General features: G+C 38.3%; 1 protein-coding gene across 1 annotated transcript; it reads right to left on the bottom strand.

Moving 5' to 3' along the window:
• Positions 1-251: 251 nt before the first annotated feature.
• LOC311304621 (GDP-L-fucose synthase-like) lies at positions 252-16,722 on the bottom strand. The gene is made up of 10 exons (XM_084431757.1): positions 16,613-16,722; positions 10,450-10,586; positions 7,334-7,448; positions 7,092-7,220; positions 4,466-4,539; positions 4,074-4,207; positions 3,510-3,641; positions 970-1,049; positions 643-742; positions 252-548 (listed from the first exon to the last, which is right to left on the bottom strand). Exons 2-10 carry the CDS (start codon positions 10,584-10,586, stop codon positions 493-495), a joined length of 957 nt encoding a protein of 318 aa, XP_084287883.1. The 5' UTR covers positions 16,613-16,722; the 3' UTR covers positions 252-492.
• Between the last annotated feature and the right edge of the window lie 5,376 nt (positions 16,723-22,098).

Below are 22,098 nucleotides of genomic sequence, written 5' to 3'. Positions count from 1 at the left end.
TTCCCTTTCCAGCTCTGGTTCAGAGTCCGGCTCAAACATGTAGGGTTGAATCCCGTAGGTCGCGGCCGGGTCGGGTTCACTCACCACTTGCGCCATGATGTCAGTTTGTAATGATGGTGAAGTTACCTGCGTGTCAACCCCCCTCCTTCCTTCAACCAATCAACGCGCCCCTCATTTGCATTATTAAAATGAGCGTCCACGACAGCCAAAACATCGCATTGATCTCGCGAGACAATAATGCCTTCAGAAATAAGGGTAAAAGTAGGTCTGTGTTTATTTTTTTTTCCACTTTTCTTTTTTAGAAGGGCCTGAAAGACTATAATACAGCAGTAGGTATCCAATGTAATACTAGGTTATGACTCCTTTAAAAATGCATTATTTGTCTTCATAAAGATTATTAAGGGATGCTGAAATAGTTTGATCAATGATTGGTTTCCACTTTTCAGCACTGAAAAGTTCAAACTCCCCACAGCCAATGAGATGTGAAGATCTTCATTTACGGGCGATGTCATAATTGGCCACAAACCAATCACACGTCTCCTTGATGGCTGGAAAAAATAAAAGCACTTTTAATGGCTGTTCTTTTGACTACTATAGAAGAACATTTAGTAATTGCTGAAGCGAGAAGTGAAGATTGATCACCTGCTTTGAACGGTGTGAACTTGAAGTCTGGCAGGTATTTGTGTAGTTTGGCGTTACTGGCGGTTTTCTTGAATTGACCGTCTGCTTTACTAGTGTCATACTGAGAGCGGTTAGTTAAGGTTTCTGGATAAAAGGTAGTTCACGCCAAAAGGAAAACTCTGTCATTCAAGGACTACTTTTATAATGCTTTTTGAAGCTCAACAGTTCAAGAAAAATCTGTAAAGTCTGCAAATTACCTTATTTTGTGTTCCACAGAACAAAGATTAATGTTCTGTAAACAATAATATTTTTGAGCATTGAGAAGAGTAACTGTGTGTGAAAGGATACAATCACGTCACCTTTGAAACCCATTGCTTCAACCACAGCGTTCGCAGCGTCCTTTATGGACAACTCATCCTCCTCTCCGACTAAAGAAACAGACAAAGATAAACACATTAGATATCTCAGATTAATTTAGATTCAGATTTATTTCCTTCATGTGACATTCTGTGTTAATTCCCTTCATGTTTAATCAGTTCACATTTATTCGCCTTTTTGAAGTTTAATAATCACATTATGCCGTATCACGATTACTGTTTTCCATCCCTAAAATGAAGAATTATAATTAATAGTTTTGTTATACTACTTTAGATCTTGTTTAATTTTTTTTTTTAAATCTTAAAAGGATAGTTCATCCAAACCCGTAAGACTTTATCTTCGGAACATAAATGAAATCTTTTTGATGAAATCGGAGAGATTTCTGTCCCTCCACTGACAGCTTCAAAAAGGTAAAGAGATCGTGAAATTAATCCGTGTGAATTGAGCGGTTTAGTCCAAATTTTCTGAGAGACACGATCGCATTATATGATGAACAGACTGAATTTAGGCTTTTATTCACGTATAAACATTAATCAGCGAACATAAACTGAAGCTCAACAAAACCTGCTTTATGAACAAACCTCTTGCTGAAGCTCAAACGTGCTGCGTAACACGAGAATGATCCTCATTGATTCTTGCTGAAGCTTAAACGTGCTGCGTAACACGAGAATGATCCTCATTGGTTCTTGCTGAAGCTCAAACGTGCTGCGTAACACGAGAATGATCCTCATTGGTTCTTGCTGAAGCTCAAACGTGCTGCGTAACACGAGAATGAACCTCATTGGTTCTCGCTGAAGCTCAAACGTGATGCGTAACACGAGAATGATCCTCATTGGTTCTTGCTGAAGCTCAAACGTGATGCGTAACACGAGAATAATCCTCATTGGTTCTTGCTGAAGCTCAAACGTGCTGCGTAACATGAGAATGATCCTCATTGGTTCTCGCTGAAGCTCAAACGTGCTGCGTAACACGAGAATGATCCTCATTGGTTCTTGCTGAAGCTTAAACGTGCTGCGTAACATGAGAATGATCCTCATTGGTTCTCGCTGAAGCTCAAACGTGCTGCGTAACACGAGAACGAACCTCATTGGTTCTTGCAGAAGCTCAAACGTGCTGCGTAACATCAGAATGATCCTCATTGGTTCTTGCTGAAGCTTAAACGTGCTGCGTAACACGAGAATGATCCTCATTGGTTCTTGCTGAAGCTTAAACGTGCTGCGTAACACGAGAATGATCCTCATTGGTTCTTGCTGAAGCTTAAACGTGCTGCGTAACACGAGAATGAGCCTCATTGGTTCTTGCTGAAGCTCAAACGTGCTGCGTAACACGAGAATGATCCTCATTGGTTCTTGCTGAAGCTTAAACGTGCTGCGTAACACGAGAATGATCCTCATTGGTTCTTGCTGAAGCTTAAACGTGCTGCGTAACACGAGAATGATCCTCATTGGTTCTTGCTGAAGCTTAAACGTGCTGCGTAACACGAGAATGATCCTCATTGGTTCTTGCTGAAGCTCAAACGTGCTGCGTAACACGAGAATGATCCTCATTGGTTCTTGCTGAAGCTCAAACGTGCTGCGTAACACGAGAATGAGCCTCATTGGTTCTTGCTGAAGCTCAAACGTGCTGCGTAACACGAGAATGATCCTCATTGGTTCTTGCTGAAGCTCAAACGTGATGCGTAACACGAGAATGATCCTCATTGGTTCTTGCTGAAGCTCAAACGTGCTGCGTAACACGAGAATGAGCCTCATTGGTTCTTGCTGAAGTTTAAACGTGCTGCGTAACACGAGAATGATCCTCATTGGTTCTTGCTGAAGCTTAAACGTGCTGCGTAACACGAGAATGAGCCTCATTGGTTCTTGCTGAAGCTCAAACGTGCTGCGTAACATCAGAATGATCCTCATTGGTTCTTGCTGAAGCTTAAACGTGCTGCGTAACACGAGAATGATCCTCATTGGTTCTTGCTGAAGCTTAAACGTGCTGCGTAACACGAGAATGATCCTCATTGGTTCTTGCTGAAGCTCAAACGTGCTGCGTAACACGAGAATGAGCCTCATTGGTTCTTGCTGAAGCTCAAACGTGCTGCGTAACATCAGAATGATCCTCATTGGTTCTCGCACGTCAAGCGAAAACGAACATGCTTGAGCTTCCGTTAACCATAACTGATGTTTCGAGTTGATGGATGTTTATATGAGAATAAAAGCCTAAATTCAATCTGTTCATCATATAAAGTGAGTGTGTCTCTTCAGAAAATGTTGGAGTCAACCGCTCAATTCATCCGGATTAGTTTTATGATCTCTTTATGAACTTTTTGCAGCATCAAAGTGGTAGTTGCGTAGCTGTCAATGGAGGGACAGAAACCTCTCAGATTTCATCAAAAATATCTTCATTTATGTTCCGAAGATGAACGAAAGTCTTACGGGTTTGGAACGACATGAGAGCGGGTAATTAATGGAAGAATATTCATTCTTGAGTGAACTAACTCACTAAATTTGACACGGGTCGAGTACCTGACAGAATGATGGGCTCCACCTCGTCATAATCCCTCAAAACCCACAGAAACAGACGAGCCAGATCCAGAGAGTAGATGAACTGCCGTAGAGGAAGACCTGAACCCCAGACCTGCAGAGGTTTACCTTCCACTACAAAACACACAAACACACGCAACACGTTTAACATGTGAACAGAACTCTGCTTGAATGAGGCTTTTGATCAAGTGTGTCACACAAAAAAGTGAAGCCAAAACATTTTGCGTCAGTCCGAATGGGACGCGAGCCAAATAAATAAATAAATTATACCTTAAAGATGATTTCTGTAATTTTGGGTACTTCTCATCACACTGGCATATGCTCAAGTGTTTGTTTTTCCAATAAGTTTGGTTTTAGTTAGTTATTTGATGCTATAAAAACAGGTGTGAGTCATGATTGACAGCTGTGCTCCATCTCAGGATCACTACAGCTCAGACTCAGGCTTCAAATGATGTATCAGCGCTCAATGTCAAAAGCCATTTCTGGGATATTTTGGCTTCATTTTACTATGGTCTGGATCCTTCCAGAAAGTTAAACGCGTCTCACTCTTTGCCAGGTATGTCTTGTGGATCAATCCTGGAAGCACGTGACCGTCCTCAATGTTGAAGTTGTCATGTGGTCCAAAAACATTGGTGGGGATGACGGCAGTGTATCTCCGACCGTACTTTTCAAAACACGACCTAATGGACACACACACAATGATTTGTTTCTTTCATTTATGAAAGCTATTAACAACCATTTCAACCCCAAATCAAATAATGATGCATTTACTGTGACATTATTTTCATGACAATCACACATTCATCACAAATTCTCATCACTTTCATAAAAATAATTCATTATATACATCGAAAAGACTTTTTTTTCAAAATGCGACAGACATGCTTTCATGTGATATACCCAAGAAAATCTCATAACCAGTGAACTTTGACACTGACCTGTTGTGGACATCAATCATGCGTTTGGCGTAGGCATAACCGAAATTAGACTCATGTGGCGGACCGTTGTGGATCTGAAACAGAGCGAGAGAGAAACACATCTGTATAGATGACAAAAAATATTGGACAATACCAAACAAAAAGTGTCTAATCATCATCTCCCTCAAATCATAACACAATTCGAGTGGATGATCTTGTAGATAATAAACTTGGAACCCTCCCTATAGCTCTACAGCGCCCCACAGTTTTCCAATGTAAATCTGTGGTGAAAAATGGAACTGCAGTGCGCTCTAATTGAGAGCCATTGGGGAATTTGGGGCAGTCTGAAGCTCCAGACCAAGACTATATCAATCCGCTTCAGTTATGTGAATATTCTGCATCAGGTCAGTAACTAGTTGGCATGTCTGTTCTTCAAATCAAATGAATGAAAGTTTAAACGTGCTAATGTTAATAGCCTTTATATAGCTCTGTTGTGTTTGTTTTATGTTTGTTCTGAGAATAGAAATACAAAGTTCTGTAATGAAACTCTAGATGGTGCAGGCTAATACGTCCTTAACTCAAACTCTTGCAATCACATCATTATCCATATGGCACAGCTGATTGGTTCCTGCTGTATCAGTAGCCAATGAGCTCGCTGTTCAAACTTCAAATACTTGGTTAGTGTTTGCCTCAGCAGTGCAGCGCTCTTTCAGAAACCCTACACCTTCCCCAGCTCCACCTGTGTAGATCAGTTACGGGTACTTCATGTAATGAATTTGTGTAATGTTTCATCACCGGACTTGCGCTCGGATTCATATGGTAAAAATCGACGTCATTGTTACTGTCTTTACAGCTCAATCGCTGAGCATAAGGAAGCCTAGTTATGGTAATGGGCGTGTAGCTTCCTATAGGAGCTGTACATGATAGACCAATCACACCAGACTGGGCCGTCTGGCCAATCAGAGCAGGGCAGCTTTTGGAAAGGATGGATTTAGAGAGACTGATTCATTGGAGTCATTTGAGAATCATTGAAAAATGTGGTGATGTACAATGTATATTATGAGAAAATGAAACTGTTTTTTGACTTTTGATGCATGTAAATCTGTTGTAGGAGACCTCCAAAACAACATTAGGAGCCTTTAAAATATAGCATAATATGGGCACTTAAAGCAATACTAAGATAGCATTCTACGAGTGTGTCATCTGTACTTAAGACCTGACAATCCACATTAGAGCACCACCCGCAGGCTGAATAACACAAAGACGTTAGACTTCTGCCAAAAGTGTGTCTTATAAAGCTTATAAGATGTTCACAAAATGTTATAAAGCTCATAAACTGCCGCAAAGACCCAGAATCTGCCCTACCTAAATTTACAGTTAGGAGCCGCTACTGAACTTGACCCACTGGATCCTAATGATTCAGCAGAGGAAGTCTGAGTTACAGTAGGCTATGTTTTCATATGACAATGAATCATGTCATTGAATGACATGAAAGTTGCATTCTGAAAAAGGTGCAAAAGCTATCTTGGTACCCTTTCAAAAGGTATACCTTTGTACCTAAAGAGTGAGTTAGTACCTCAAAGGTAGGCTACATATTGGTACAAAACAATTACATATTGGTATCTAAATGGTACATATTAACCTTTTTTTAAAAGTAACTATTATGGCCCTTTTCACAAGATGTAATATAAGTCTCTGGTGTCCCCAGAATGTAAATTTCAGCTCAAAATACTGATAATAGATTATAATTCCTCTTTGGGTGAGAGCAAAAACACGCCGTTTTCGTGTGTGTCTCTTTAAATGCAAATGACCTGCTGCTCTCCGCCCCCTTTCCAGAAGAGGGAGTGGCTTTAACAGCTCGTGCCGATCCTACGGCGATAACAAATCAGGAGAAGCAATATGACTGACAACGTAAATACAGGTGTTCAGCCTTATATGTATGACCCTGAGTTGGACACAGATGTTAGAGAGACTCTGGCAGTAGCGACAACTTTGAGAATAATAGATTCTACAAAGAACACTATTATTAACAACACTATGCAGCTCTGAAGAGTCTGTCTGGCAACCAACATCCCAAACAACTTTTTAGCTAAACCTGCTTTGTATTGACCCTTGCTTACAAAGCAGTCTGGTGTCAAATGATTAGCGCAGACATGAACGATTTTAGGTAACTTGAGGGGCACATTCCCATCATAAACAAATTTTAATCCACTGCGTCTTCAGTGGCTCAGTTGCCGGGAGTAAATGCTCAGTCTTACATCCAACAACAACAAACCTGGCTTTCTTAATAGGAAACAGAGACATTTTTTGTATCACTACAGCTGCTCCAGCGTGTAGAAAATGATGGATTGTGTACAGCCCACTGTGGGCGGGTCTATGCTAATAGGGCAGTTGTGGGTGGGGCCTAGGAATTTTGTGACATCACAAAAGGTAGAATCTGCAAACGGATTGTTTTGAGACACTGCTTATGATTTATGGGGATTAAAGGAGAGGGTGGATTTTTACCATTATAGGGTGGTTGTGTACACACTGCTGACACACATATATGTTCAAAGTGAATTTTGCTTAATAGGTCCCCCTTAAAGGGTGGCAGTGACTTTCGTAACGTTTATTCAAAGAGAGTGTGTGTGTGTGTGAGAGAGTTTACCATGGTCTCATCTATTGGGTAGGTGGTTTTATCTGGGAATATACACGTGGACAGGCAAGAAACGACCTTCACCACCCCAAGCTCATGAGCCGTCTGCAGCACGTTGTCATTGACAAATACATTATTCCTCTGAAAACAAGAAACAAATACAGTCAATGTACAGTTCACTTATTCAACAGTGATATTGCCATGCTTTTATTACATATTTCCAATGGTATTTAATAATAATTATAAATAATTACCCAGAAGTCCAGGTTCTGTCTCATATTTTTGTAGAGCCCGCCCACCATGGCGGCCAAATGAATGACGTGTGTCGGACGATGTTTCTGGAAAACTGATCTTGTCTCTTCAGGACTCCTGAAACAGCACATGTAAATACAGTTATCATGCAATACAAATAGACAATAAGCAATCAAATAAAAGCTTTCTAAAATCCAGAGAAACATAAATTAATTTATACACTGGCAGAATGGCAATTTTTCTATTTCGTGAATACCACAATATATAAATAACCATGGGCGTGGCTAACTCAAGTTTCATGTGTAGGGATGTGTGATATGACGATATGAATTGTGTACCGATAAAGATTATGCTAGGTTGTTAATATAGCTATCCGCGCAGTGCAAGACTGCTTCAAGTTTTTACACGAAAAGAGTAATTAAGAATGTAAAAGACAAACGAGAAAGTAAAGCACGGGTGTTAAAGAGTTCTGGGTGTGCTCTGATACCAATCTTTCATTTGAAAGTCACATTTCTAGCACCTGTAAAACAGCATTTTTCCATCCTAAAAATGTATCTAAATTATGACATAAACTCTCAAATACAATTGCAGAAAAGTTATTTCATAAGCTCAAGGCTAGAATATTGGATTACTGGGTGGTTGCCCTGCACGCTTAATAAACAAACTCCAGCTGGTCCAAAACGCAGCAGCCCGGTTCTGTCAACACTGCATTGGCTCCCTATTAAACATCTTACACATTTTAAAATCTTGCTGATTACTTACAAAGCACTAAATGGTTTATCTCCCTAGTACTAGCACGAGCTCTTAACGCATTATAGTCCTTCACGTCTATTGTGATCTCAAAATTCTGTCCAGTTGATAATAATAGCTAGAATATCAAAATCGACTGCGTGCGGTAGATCCTTCTCCTATTTAGCACCTAAACTCTGGAACAGTCTTCCTAACTTCGTTCAGGAAGCAGACACACTCTGCCAGTTTAAATCTAGACTAAACACATCTTTTTAACCTGGCTTACACATAACACATTATCAATTTCCGTTACTCAAATCAGTTAAATGATTGTTAGACTGCATAAATCAGGTCAACCGGAACTAGGAACACTTACTACAACACCCGATGTACTTGTTACGTCGTAAGAAGAATGGCATCTACGCTAATATTAGGCCCAATCCCAATTCTATTTTATACCCCTTCGCCTAACCCTTCGCCTACCCCTTACCCCTTGAAACAGAGTGGCAAGGCGTAGGGGTGAAAATATTCCCCTAAGAAATGGGACACCACTACTACACCGTTACACGTCATTATACGTCGTCGCTAGCGCCTACGTCACAGGAGATGCGCCAATGTTTATCACAAACTTCCAAGATGCCGTCGTCAGCTGTAGTCATCTCAATTGCGTGGGTTACAGCTATTTTTTTGCATTTTTCTTCTGAAGTTCGCAGAAAACAGCGGAGATGACGATATTTTCGACGCCTAAGTATTTTTGGCCTTCAGGAAACGTTGCTCGTTGTCAGCGCGAAAACGAATGACCCTTCGGGTTTCCTCAGGTGTCCCTGTTTGATAAAGAACATACAAGACTGGTTGATCATGTTGCAAAAAGCACAAAACTGTGTAAGCACTGTTCGTTTATATCGTGTTCACATATAATCACAATCATGCGTTCATAGCAGACGTACGGTAAAAGATAAGCCAATTCCCTGCCGCAATTACATTCACCAGTTATCAGACATGAAAATATGTTGCAGCACTATCGTTAACGAACTTCAGCGATTTTTTTGCAAACATTTCTTTGAAGAACATGACCGTAAATATGAACACAAGATTGAATGTGACATAAAGAAAATTATTATTGGAAGTCATGTTGCCTCTGTAGCCGGTGTATGCAGGTACATTTCTCATACCCCTTCGTTTGAAGTGTGGTCCCGAAAAATCTTTGTTTCAAGGGCTATCTGGCCCTTCCCCCTACCCCTACCCCTCCAACCAAAAGAGAATCGAGACAACCCTACCCCTTCACGGGAACGTGCAAAACGGAGGGGTAGGGCCAAGTAGGGGCAAGGGGTGAATTGGGATTGAGCCTTAGTCTCCCTGTTCATCCTGAGGTTACCTTAGTCATCCATATCCGGGCCGTATCCAGACCAGATGGTGGACCTGTGCCTAGATATGACAACAACGCAGCCCTGAATGTCAGCAGAGACCGTATGACAATCCCCTTTGAAGATCTCGTCGACACGACAGCCATCGGCACAGATCCTCAACAAAGACCACAAGAACCAAGTCCTCTGTACAGACCTATGACCAACTTCGTCTCCATACTGGAGGGATGAATCTGATCTTCAAGCAAATGGAACTGGATTAAATATTTGAATGTTCCCGGTCCACAATCTGACTTCTGACCTGTAATCAGTGGTCTAGTCTACGTGATATGCAGATATACGCCGTATACCCACAAGGAAAGGCCAAGGATTTCCGTATACCCACTTAAAAAAGCGTGAGGATATGTAACAACTTCGTTTTGTGTCAGAACTTTCACACTTTCATTCATAAATTCACCCCATCTGTGTTTGCGAAGTGACACGGATCGAATCGCGGAATCCAGTCACAAATGGAACTTGGCCATTTTGAATCAATAAATCAAAAGTAGGGCCGTACAATGAATCAAATCTCGATAGGGACTAGTGTCTGTGAATATTAAAGTTCAAAGAGACTGCAATTGTTCTACGCATCTCTGGGAATGAGCGCTCAATGTGTGCTTCACTACACACACACACACACACACACACACACACACACACACACACACACACTGAAGCACGCGTGACGCTCGTGGTGTTTTCAGCGTTTTAGTGTATTGAGACATGATGTAGGCTACACATGTGCACTTCATCGCAGAGCTGCTATGAGAGAATTCACTTCACGATCAGGATCACAGTATACTCACTACAAAAAAACTAGACTACACCACTGCCTGTAATGCTGCCTGAATCATAATCATACTCTGTTCGTTCGTTGGTCAGAGGAAATCTGGCCCCCCAACTGAGAAAGTATGTCATAATATATGATATGATTGTGTTGTTTAACTGGTGTGACGTCTCATGAGTGTTTGTTCAGGATCTCTTACATGAGATTGGCATCTTTGGATGAGAGGAATATCCATTCTTCTCCTTCTCTCGCTTCACCCTCTTTCACCACACGCTCTATGGCTCGTCCCACCAGTCCACTGCCACCCGTCACCAGCACACGCATCGGCCCGTCCATCTGAAAGAGAGAGAGAGAGAGAGAGATAAGGATTGAAGAACACTTCAAGGGTTAACTAATGTGTAAAAACAGGAACTACTGTAAATAATCAAGTATCTATTATCAAGTATTTGAAGAAAAATTCCAGCAAGACCAAAACCAAACTCATGCAGTATCTATGTTAACACATCTATGAAGTCTTCTAAGTGTGTTCAGAGATAATGACCAAGACAAAGACTACAAGTGATGGTTGACCAATAGTGGGGTACTAAAGTAGAAAAAGAGCAGAAACAACCACATCTGTAGTTGTAGTAATTCTCTTTCAGCAGCACCCTTCGTTTCCCCGTGAAAGGAAGGATACATAAATGGATCCTTAGCGGCCTATCCTACCCCATAAGGCATTGCGCGCCGGTGACAACAGCATTTTTATTTTTTTTTAAAATGGCGGCCGAGAGTTCGGTGGTGGACGGCAAATTCACATTTAAATGTAAGTATTATGTTTTCATTTACTCAAATAGCTAGCGAAACCACAGTTAAAACAGGCAAAACTTGTGCTAATATTAGTTTAATAATTGTTTCAAGGAGCAGACGGCTCAATTTATTAAATTGCGGTCTGAAAATGACCATTTATTTACGGGGACGAAAAACTCCGCCAGCATGGCTTGGAGGTAAGACAACAACCAATTTGTAATATTTGCACTAGTCTGTCTCACTTGTGTATTCTAAGAAAAATCACTCACAATATAGAGCCCACAACAATAAGAAAAGCAGTAGATAAGGCAATGGGGTTTCACTTTTATGTGTTTTTGTAGTGCTGTCATGCAAGCTATGTCTACAAAGGTTTTAACCAAATTTGAGTATCCAGAAATATGTTTTCTGAAGTATTTTGTATGCATGTCCTGATGTGTCATATTTTGCAGTGTTAACAATGCACTGATGTTAAGATTGCACCCCTGTGTAAATATTTTTCATAAGTACTCCTTTTCTGCTTTTTTAGAGCAATTCTGGAGAAAATGGATCTGCTGGAAGGTATCACCCATACAGGCAAAAAAAAAAAAAGAAAAAAAAAAGGGACAACTTCAAAAAAAAAATATATATATATATAAAGTAAGAAAGTTAATACACATGTCTTTGCTGAAATGTATTGTGTTGTTGTTGTTAACAAGCCATTGTTAATTTGCTCTGCCTTAAGGATTGCAGGTGTCCTGGGAAAGGACTTTATCTTTTACAACTTTAAATGTGTAAATAAAAGAGAATGAATTGTTCTGGACATTGTTTATTTTTGTAATGACAGTCATAATTTCTACATGAAACAAATGATTTAAATAAAATTGGCAAAGGAAAATCATTTGTTCTATAGGCTAGGTAAAAGTACTTTTTCCAACTATTTACAACATACATTAAACATATCAAAATCAACATAAACATTTAAATTTACAGTACATAAAATAAGAAAAAAATATGTAGACTTTTATTGAGCTGAGCAGGGAGACCCTGGTGGTGCCGCTGGACCGGGATGGGCTCCACAATAGAGACCCTGGTAAGGCCTCTCTGCCGGTGGACATCATCTGGGATGCTCTCCGGAGTGTTTGAGTGCATATTTCCACTATCCACTAAGTTGTCAATCGACGGCCGCCATGTCACTGAGATTATTTTTTTCAGAAAGTATATTTCTTTAAACTACAGCTGCGTCCCATATGAAATGGCGCATCTGAAGCGCTCGGACCGGTCTAGCCTACGGAGGAATTATTCTTGTCGCCTGGCAACTGTGACAGCTGCCGATGACGAGCGGGAGTAATATTCAATATTCGGTTTTATATTCAAACAGGGTTGAAAACCTATATGTTCACCATGGTTAATTTGTGTACATAGTAAAATTGAATACACTATAGCTACAAAATCGCATCAAGGTAAGATATAAGTGAACATTTGAACCTTTAATTTTTTTTATTATATATATATATATATATATATATATATATATATATATATATATATATATATATATATATATATATATATATGTTATTTATAAGGAATATGATTAACTTTTACAAATTAAACTTTTTTTTAAAGTCATAGCTTGTGGGGTAAAATGCCCCCCAGGGGCCATAGTTTCTCTCCATCATAATTACTATAGTAACATATTTCTGTCTATCAAATCCTTTGTTTTACACTTAATGCAGTATAACTAGGTGGTAAAATCAAAATATTTGAACAAAACATGAAAAAAATACCTCAAGTGAGCATTAGCTAGCTAGCACAGTTAGCTCACTGATGGAAGGTAGTTCAATTTGGCTATTTTGGACATTCCTGAAATAAATATTAATATATATATATATACACATGTTGATACATTACTTGCCTTTTACTTTCAGAGATTAAAAACTATAGTCTGTTCATTTTGCTGTTGATCTATGAAGCAAACTGGTTGGTAAGAAAGGGGGCATTTTACCCCCACCTTGGGGGGGGGGCGTTTTACCCCACCGCTTTGTATAAAAATATTTTCAGTCAAAATACTAATTAATTATGAAGGCTGAGCAATTTTAATATTACGTGCGATTATAAGGGCAATTTTATTTTTATCAAAATTTTCATAAAACTGCAATTTAAATATATTATTTCTATAGTTTATTCAAAAAAAGGACAAAATAAATAGGCTGAATAAGCTGATCTATAGCATGTTAAATGGTGGTAGTCTAGTCTATGAACGGTACACCCCCCTAAGCTCACAGAAATGGTTAGACCCAAGTCTTCAGCAGCCAATGATACTGACCCGTTCAATCTGATTTTTAACGCGTATTTCACGCATATTTTATGTGTATTTCACGCGTGAAATACGCGTCGAATACGCGTAATTAACGCGCTAATTTGTCACGCGTAAACAACACGTATTTGACGCGTATTTAACGCGTGAAATGCACGTTAAATACGCGTCAAATACGCGTTAAAATTCACGCATTTTTGGCCCTAAAGGCTTTCCATAACTCACAGGCAGTGTGCAAGCTCTAACCTGTTAACATGCGAGCCGAAATAAACGGACACGCCAGCAGCACTACAGGCACTTTTGTTGTCCCTGGCCTTTTTTTTTTGTAAATAAATAAACAAACAAACAAACAAGTGCACAAATAAACTGTCATTATGAAGTTCATACTCCAACATCATAGTAACCACCAAATCTTGCCCCTTTTTTCTTTTAAAAATGCTTTTGCATGGCTGTTTATTAGCAGATTTTGCAGTTTTATGCTTGTCCCCAACCCAGACTGGCCCTCTTTGAATTTTAGAAAATTATATTAAAGGATCGATTTAAAAATATTTTTAACATGTTTGTCTTAAGGACAAATAAAATAATATCATACCATCGAAATTCCATATGTATATCATAATTTTAAACTATTTTTGGAATGAAATACGTCTGTCCCCAGGTTTTCCGTCATTTCCACCTCCCTCAACAAAATCCACTTTAATAGATCCACCTTAAATATTTTATTTACTTTACTCAATTGATTGGTAATCATGGAAACAATAGTGAAAAGGACATATTAGTTTTAGATGAAACTTCAGGCACATGTGCTCTTCAGCACAAGAAAATAAATCAAGGTAAGTCAAGCTTTTATACAGAATATTTTTTTCAGCGTCATTTCCACCTTGGCTGTAGTTTGGTTGAATTATGTACAACAAATATGAAAATAATGTATTTATGTTTATTACGAGTAAACAACATAATAAGTCCACGCGTACCCACCACATTTCGTCATGAGTCATTTTGTACCCACCACTTTTAACTTCCGTCTATATTAATTTGACTTTTGGTTCGACTTTTTTGACCGTTTTCAGTGGTTGTGAGGAGAAATATGAGAGAGAAATTTGGTAATCATTGTCTGACCCAACAAAAAAACATTATAATATTCATATTTTCCGTGTTCGCATTTATGAGGGAAAAAACTACGTGTCAGTTCTCGGTTACGGACATGAGCGCTCTGAAAGCGGCACTAAAAGACTGCTTTAAAACTTTCACAGAGACCTCAAACAGAACAGCTGCCTTTCTTTAAAGTGAATTTCGTTTTGTATTAATTATATCTTAATTTTAATCAATGTTTCATGATTTAATAAATAAGAAGTAAATATAGTAGAATCACGACATGGAGGCGCCGGCGAGTGAAGCTGGAGTTCGTCTCATAAATGAACCGAAACTCAGCGTATAATGCACATTCACATTCACAGCGTATTTAGACACATTTAGACGCATTCATAATCATTACTTTTACCTGTTCTTTGTGGCAAGCTTTATGCGTGCGATCGTGCGCTTGAGTGCGGCTATATTAGGCCTACGTAAGCTCATTATCCTGTAGGGCAGGCTATTGTAATTAAATTAATATAAAAGGGCGATTTGTCCACGAATGACTTAAATGAACAACTAGCCTACTAGTCGACTAGGAAAAAAAACTTTTAGTCGGAAGCAGCCCTTATTCCACATATTTTCGAACCAGGCAACAGGACATCTGTGTTGAGCGAGCGACCCTGCGGAATGAACGAGCGGTGCGGAATATTCAGAAATGCGCTCTCCACTCACGAGCTCTGATCGGAACAAACCCGAACCTCACTGTCTGCTGAACTTGCGCAGAAACATCAAAATATAACCAGCTTTTTAAAATGTTTTTTTTTTTAAACTAAACACTATTTTAGCACAAATTATGAGCTTATTGGCGATTTTTTTTTATAATTATTGACAAAATTAGAATATAGTAAAAGTTTTTTTTTTTTTTTTAGTTTTGGGTGGGCCTGTTGAAAAGTGGGACCGTGCCTGAGCTACAGGACATCGTCTTTCAAAACATAACCTGCGCGAAAGAGAGGAAAAAAAATGAATGCGTCATTGTACCCAGCACTTCTGAAAATGCACTTCCGAATGCGTCTCTGTCCCCAGCACATCTCAAACCAAACTGACGCCCATGCATGTTCTCATGACATATTTGTGCTTTTGGACTGAGAACTTTATATATCACCATTCCAGTACACTCTAAATGTATTTTTATTTATCTATATTTATATGAATGTTTTGAGCAGGTTTATATAATTTGCATATCATTTGTAATCATTATTTTTAAAACTATTAGGTATACTGTTCAACTCATATAGCCTATGTTAAATAATAAAATACATGGTTAAAAATATTTTGGACTGGCAATTTAAGTAAAAATAAACAGAAACAATCTTTCCACCAGAAACCGTCATTTCCACCACTACAGTTTTTAAGAAAAAAAAATAAGAATAACCAATGATGTGGATCTAAATGTATTTTAAAATAAGTAGTAATAGTTCATTACTTAAAATATATGTGTGAGTGACTTATAATAAAAATAGACCTGAGCAAAAATGAGATGCTGTAGGCAAAAATCCCAACTCGTGGCAACCCGTGGCATTTAGCAATTTTAAATGAAAATGCATTAAGTTCATGAAGTATTAAGATTTATTTTGTTACATGATTAGGTAGCCACTGATGTTGTTGACAGATACATAATCTTATATAACAGTTTTACAATATTATATTGTAATAAAATACATAAATTGAAAAGTGGTGGAAATGACATGACTCTTCAGAAAAACTGTTAAAAATAATAATAATCCATGGAATTCTAAAACTGCCCACTGTTATATTGTGTTAGAAGACAAATTAATGAAGCTAGGAAGATTGTTTTAAGAGTGTTTTAAGAGAGTGAATTTTACATAAACTCTTCTAGTTGGAGAATCACCCGTGCAGCCGGCGCTACACACTGTGAAACTGGTCAAACAGAAACTGATCACAGTCAAAACTAATTCAAAATTAGTGAATTGAACATACACGTGACGCACTCCTTGTAAAGTTTACCCATTACTGCTGAGGTATCAATGTGACCAAAAAACATAATATACAGTCCAAAAATACAATGAATGTGAAAAACTTCTTTTAAACTCAAAAAAATAAATCATTTTTCTACAGCTTAAACAACTGCTAATCGAACAAACCCTGATGGGTTGTGTATTAATTCTCTTAATAACAAATAAATTACCTGCTCTCTGGCTGTCGCTCTGTGAGTTCTGAAGAAATGGTAAAAAAAAACTAAAAAACGTATCTAGCTTATTAGTTTATGTAGCCTACCTACACACACCTACCAGGGGCGGAGCCAGACATTGTGAACATTCAGGGCTTCGCCCAAAAATGTAGTTTGTCCATGAACCCCCACCCGTAAGAAAATGTTGTACGTTTTTAATGTTAAATGCATCAATCTGGTGCACTTTGAGCCTCAAAAATAAGAGTTTCAACCCATGTACAGTGTGCAAACTGAACAAAGAAAAAGCATTGACTTGTACCTGGATATTAAAGAGGGCTCAAACATCTTTTCAGTTGTGATATAGAGTCTCCGTCTACATTAGCTTACGTTGACGCTGGTGTTTTAGGATGCCAAACAATTATTTCGATAATATAATAATTATTTATATAATTATTCCTATGACAGCCGACTGTAAAATAAATGTACTGTAAAATAAATAAATGAATAATTCATATGTATATTTTACTTTAAACTACAGTATATGGAAATCACAATACTTTTGTCCTAATTTCTTCTTGTAACGAAACAGGGGAATCAAGGAAGGCAGACCGAGATGTGGATCCAAGTGCAGTCAGAGCGCGAATTGAGTCGAGTCTTATGGGGGTCCCCAAGTTTTTTTGGACGGGGGGTTGGTTAGTCTCGCAATATACACTTTATACAAAATATACAGTATATTTGATCATAATATGCATATATATACTATTTATTAAAAACGCTTGATAAAGAATTGTATTTATAATTCATCTTTTAAGTAATATGGATATAGAGGGTGACAAATCAGCAGACCCAATTAAGGGCAACTATGGCAAATATACCAGGGCACTACATATAAGGCACTTGAAGACCCGTAAAAGCAAGTGACTTCAAAATACATTGAAATGTCTCAAAAACAGTAGAAAATAATCAGATGGCTTCCAGACTCACTGGATGGTATCACTGTCAGATTCAACAGTGGCACAGGAATAATTATTTCATAATGTGTCCGAAAGCAGTGATAAAAGAGCAGTCAGTAACTTCAAAAGGATATCTATCTTCACAACTTTTTTATTACTTAAACAGTAGCAAAAGAATGGAAAAATACTATCAGGCTGTAATGATGTAGATAGGTATGAACCCAGGTGCGGGGGCTTTACTCAAAGAGTGCAGGACAACTGGGCAAACAGGATACAGTCTTTGGAATAGTTTATAAGTTTAACATAGGCATGTCCAGGAGATTCTCAAAAGTCAACTCAGCATTCATCCATAACAGACATCAAAGTAATTTCAGGAACCAGTGGGTGAAGACATAAACCAAAACTCAGGACAGGTAAGTACTGGTAAGCATCAAATTTCTTCAGAAACAGGGATAACGAAAATCTCAAATGAGAAATGACCTCTCAAACAGAAATGCATACTTAGTATATATATATATATAAACTCAGTCTCTTTTCCCACAACTGTTAGGAGAACTGAACATAACTATATATAATGTGTTACATAGAAACGTAGAAAACACGTATCTGCCCAGATTGCAACATTGTTTCGGCCCAGATCCGGCCCACATCTGGCACTTGTGGAATGCGGATCTGGCCCACATGCAGCGTGGAATGACGGCCCTTGGGCGGCTCACTCCTGTTTGCCAGATCTGGGCCACAAGCAGGCCATAGCAATGCCACATGTCAGCCAAGAGCAAAGAAATAAACCAGAACTGGACCTTATCTGAGCCACAAAGTCTGTGTATATTAAATATAGAGTCATTTCGGCCTTAATATGCCTGTTAACAAGCAGAATCACTGAAGGAAAGAAGAGGACAGAAAAAGAGACGAGCAGAAACACAAGAACTACAACTGACCTCAGTCACAGTCTAAGATGAAATCAACTGAAGCGAAAAGGAGACATTAAATGAAGATCTCAGCAGAGGAGGATTAAACAACTCCACAAACAGACTGTGGCTGAAGTCAGTTGTAGTTGCTAGATAATAAATCATAATCAATTCAATTCAAGAAATTTACTGTATCCATTGCATGCATTTAAGCAGATTTGTCATTATTATTTTTACTAAAATAAAAATATCCGAGGGACCCCCCTAATTCTATTTTTTACTTCTTATGGGGGGTCCCGGATTCCCCCAGCCCCCCAGCTGATTGCGTGAGCAAAGTGCGCTCTTCTCTTTAAAACACGCAGCACAAACAGACTGCCTATAAACTGAATGAAATCACTGTCTTTTGCGGTTTTATAAAAGGCACAAAGCCATATCACGGTTTTGATTTGACATTAGAGACCTTTATAGGCTATAAGTTTTACATTTTCGGTTCATAATGAAACAGTGGCGGCACAGGGTAATTAATGGGAAACACTGAATGAATGTTTAAGCTTATAAATGTGCAAAAGTTGAGCAATATTATATCATAAATCATAACAAAAACCCTTCAACCGGACAGACTGTGTGTGTGTGACCTCGCTGTCAGAGAGAAAAGAGAGAGAAAGCGCTGCCGGTGTCATGACAAATGGGCCCTCCCTCGAAATCGGGTCTCCTCAAAACTGTCAGTTAATGATTATCCTAAGTATACACGAATTATATTCATGTAAATACGCATATCTTACTAAATAATGTGTGCGAAAACACATTAGTGCATAATAAAACCAACTGAACACGATTAACTGCGCCATTAATAAATTAATAATAATAGCTATGCTTGTATATTAATTATTTCCCTGTTAAATAACTGGAAATTACTGGCAGCAGGGTTACCATTATTTTCCTGTTAAATCGCCATTTATTTTGTTTCCATTAAATATTGTTAATTATTTTTAGCATAGTAACGTGTACCACTGATTGTTATAGACATATTCTAGCTTGAGTTAATACAAGAATAGGCATAATCCATCAGATAACACTTAAGTGAAAGAAAACTAATAGTTCCATGTTGAAATTAACTTTTTTTTATTGTACAAACACTGACAGGTAAATACTTACACATGTAGGCAGACATGGATCAGACCAATCACAGAAATATACTGTATATCATGTTCATTGCTGACATCTGTGGTCGCTGGACGAAAAATAACAACTGCGTCTGTCTTAAACTAGCAAAGACACTTGCGTTTGGCTTTGCGCTGTGTTGGTGCAAGATATACACTGTGACTCCTGGTCACATAAAAAATGTTACACATAGGCTTCGTACTGTAGGTTAAAGATGTAAAAACGGTAAAAAAAAGATGCCAGCCCTGTCACAAAGGTGGACTGGATCCCTTCACAAATGATTTGGCCCTCAAGGCTGAGCATCCAGGGCTGGAAGCGGCTTTCCGTTTCTCCTGAAACAGAAATGTTTTAAACTGTCAAATTTTTGTTTTAGTTTTCATTTTGAATACAGTTTAGTTTGATACCATTGAATTCACTACATACAACACCAAAGCCAAACTGTCCTATCTAAAACCAACTTACCAAGAAGTATCAGACGAGGAGTGGCAGGTATAGAGAGTGAACTCTCAAGGTCAGCTGCAGTGGCATATCCATCCCTAGGACATAGAACAAATTAAACACAATATTAATGACATAAGACTACCACTGAGTGAGATGGATATATAGATAGAATGAGAGATGGAGAGACAGGAAAATATAGATAAAGAGAGAGGGGGATATAGATAGAGAGATAGAGAAAGATACAGAGAGAGATAGTGATGGATAAATAGATAGGAAGTGAGATAGATAAAAGAGATAGAGGGAGAGAGTTAGATAGATACAGATATAGAGGGAGAGACAGAAAGAGGGAGAGATAGAGGTAGAAATAGAGGAAGATATAGGGATAGATTGATAGGGAGAGAGTGATAAAACAGAGAGATAGATACAGGGTAGGTAAAGAAAAAGAGAGAGATAGTGAAAGATAGGTAAAGATAGAGGAATAGATATAGAGGCAAAGTGAGGGAGAGATAGATGGTCAGAGAGGAGTGTGTGTGTGTGTGTGTGTGTGTGTGTGTGTGTTTGTGTGTAGGGGAACTTACATCTGCAAGAACAATGAGTCCTGAGACATCTTCAGAAAAGTGAGACAGAAGAAGATGGATGACCTGATAGGACCGCTCGACATCATCTGTTGTCCACAAGTTTGGCAAGAAAACATTATGCAAGCCAATTAGACTTATTGATAGATTAGCAGTAAATTGCAAGATTAAAGCAAGTAAGAAACCATTCAAATCAAATGTAAACATTAATCTACAACTCAATGATAAATCAAAACAGCACAAAAACACAAAATAGGGTGCACTATGCCAATGCAATTAAAAGAGAATAACGTTAGCAGTTCACATAGCTAACGTTAGATATTGCACTAGCCCGATCAGTAACGTTAGGCTATAGCTGTTTTTGCTGGATTTACCTCATTAATAGGCTAAAACCTGCACATAAAATCGTCACACCAGCATCCCAGCTAACAATTTTTGGTTCCCATAACGTTAGTTTTTGGTACCCAGAACATTCTCAGAATGTTAGTTTATGGTTCCCAGAACGTTATTTTTTATGGTAACCACCCAGCAACGTTCTGGGAACGTTATTTTATTGTTAAATAAAAATAAAACCAAAAAAGAACGTTCCCCTAACGTAAGTATTTGGTTCCCAAAAAAATAACCAAAAAATAACATTAGGGGAACCTTCTGTGTTAACTGGGATGTCTGGTAGCCCAAACAGCTATAATCCATCAAAGACGAGCAGATGACATGAATTCATCAAATACAGTCTTTGACCAACTATCTAGCATCATAAACAGTAACTTAAATAGATTGTAAGCCGTTTGATTTGACGTGCATATGGCAAGAATGCCACACAAACTTGACCACGGGAATGCTACTTAAACGTTATAGGCCTAACGTTAGCCTATTGTTTAGATTTAGATCGTATACATAAATGGACATTAAAATAAGCGCATTGTTTCTAAAATTAATGGACAAACTATCGAAATGTTGCTAGCTTGAATCACCTTGGCTCATTAGCAGCTAGCTAGCTAGCTAAGTTACTTTATTTCATGTGGTGTAAGTCCGTGGCGTTTAGTATGTATACATCAACATCACTGATAAATGTTCAAACTATGCATGACTTTCAAAAAACGCTTTAATCTCACCGGATTATTGTGATTTTGCTTGCATAAAACACCGCAAACTTTCTTATTTCTGTCTATGGAATAGGCTATGCAAGATTATTCTTGATAACATTTGCAGTAGAGAAAACAGGTGTTTAATTTGTCTAATCTTCATTCAGTAAATGCATACAGTATTTAGTTTGTTAGTAATCGTTGTTTAGCAACCTAAAAAAATGTATCTCCAAACATACCAGACCATCATGATCTTACTCTATCCGACATCTTTGCTTGAATTTTCGATTTTGCGGTTAAATAACAAAAATGAGGTGTTATTTAACAATGAGGTGTTAAATAACAAAAATGAGGTGTTATTTAACATATATTTCCTAAATTTAA

Source organism: Rutilus rutilus, assembly GCF_951802725.1.
Source record: "Rutilus rutilus genome assembly, chromosome: 15".
NCBI classification, from domain to species: Eukaryota; Metazoa; Chordata; class Actinopteri; order Cypriniformes; family Leuciscidae; genus Rutilus; species Rutilus rutilus.
This window is presented reverse-complemented; position numbering and strand designations above follow the sequence as displayed.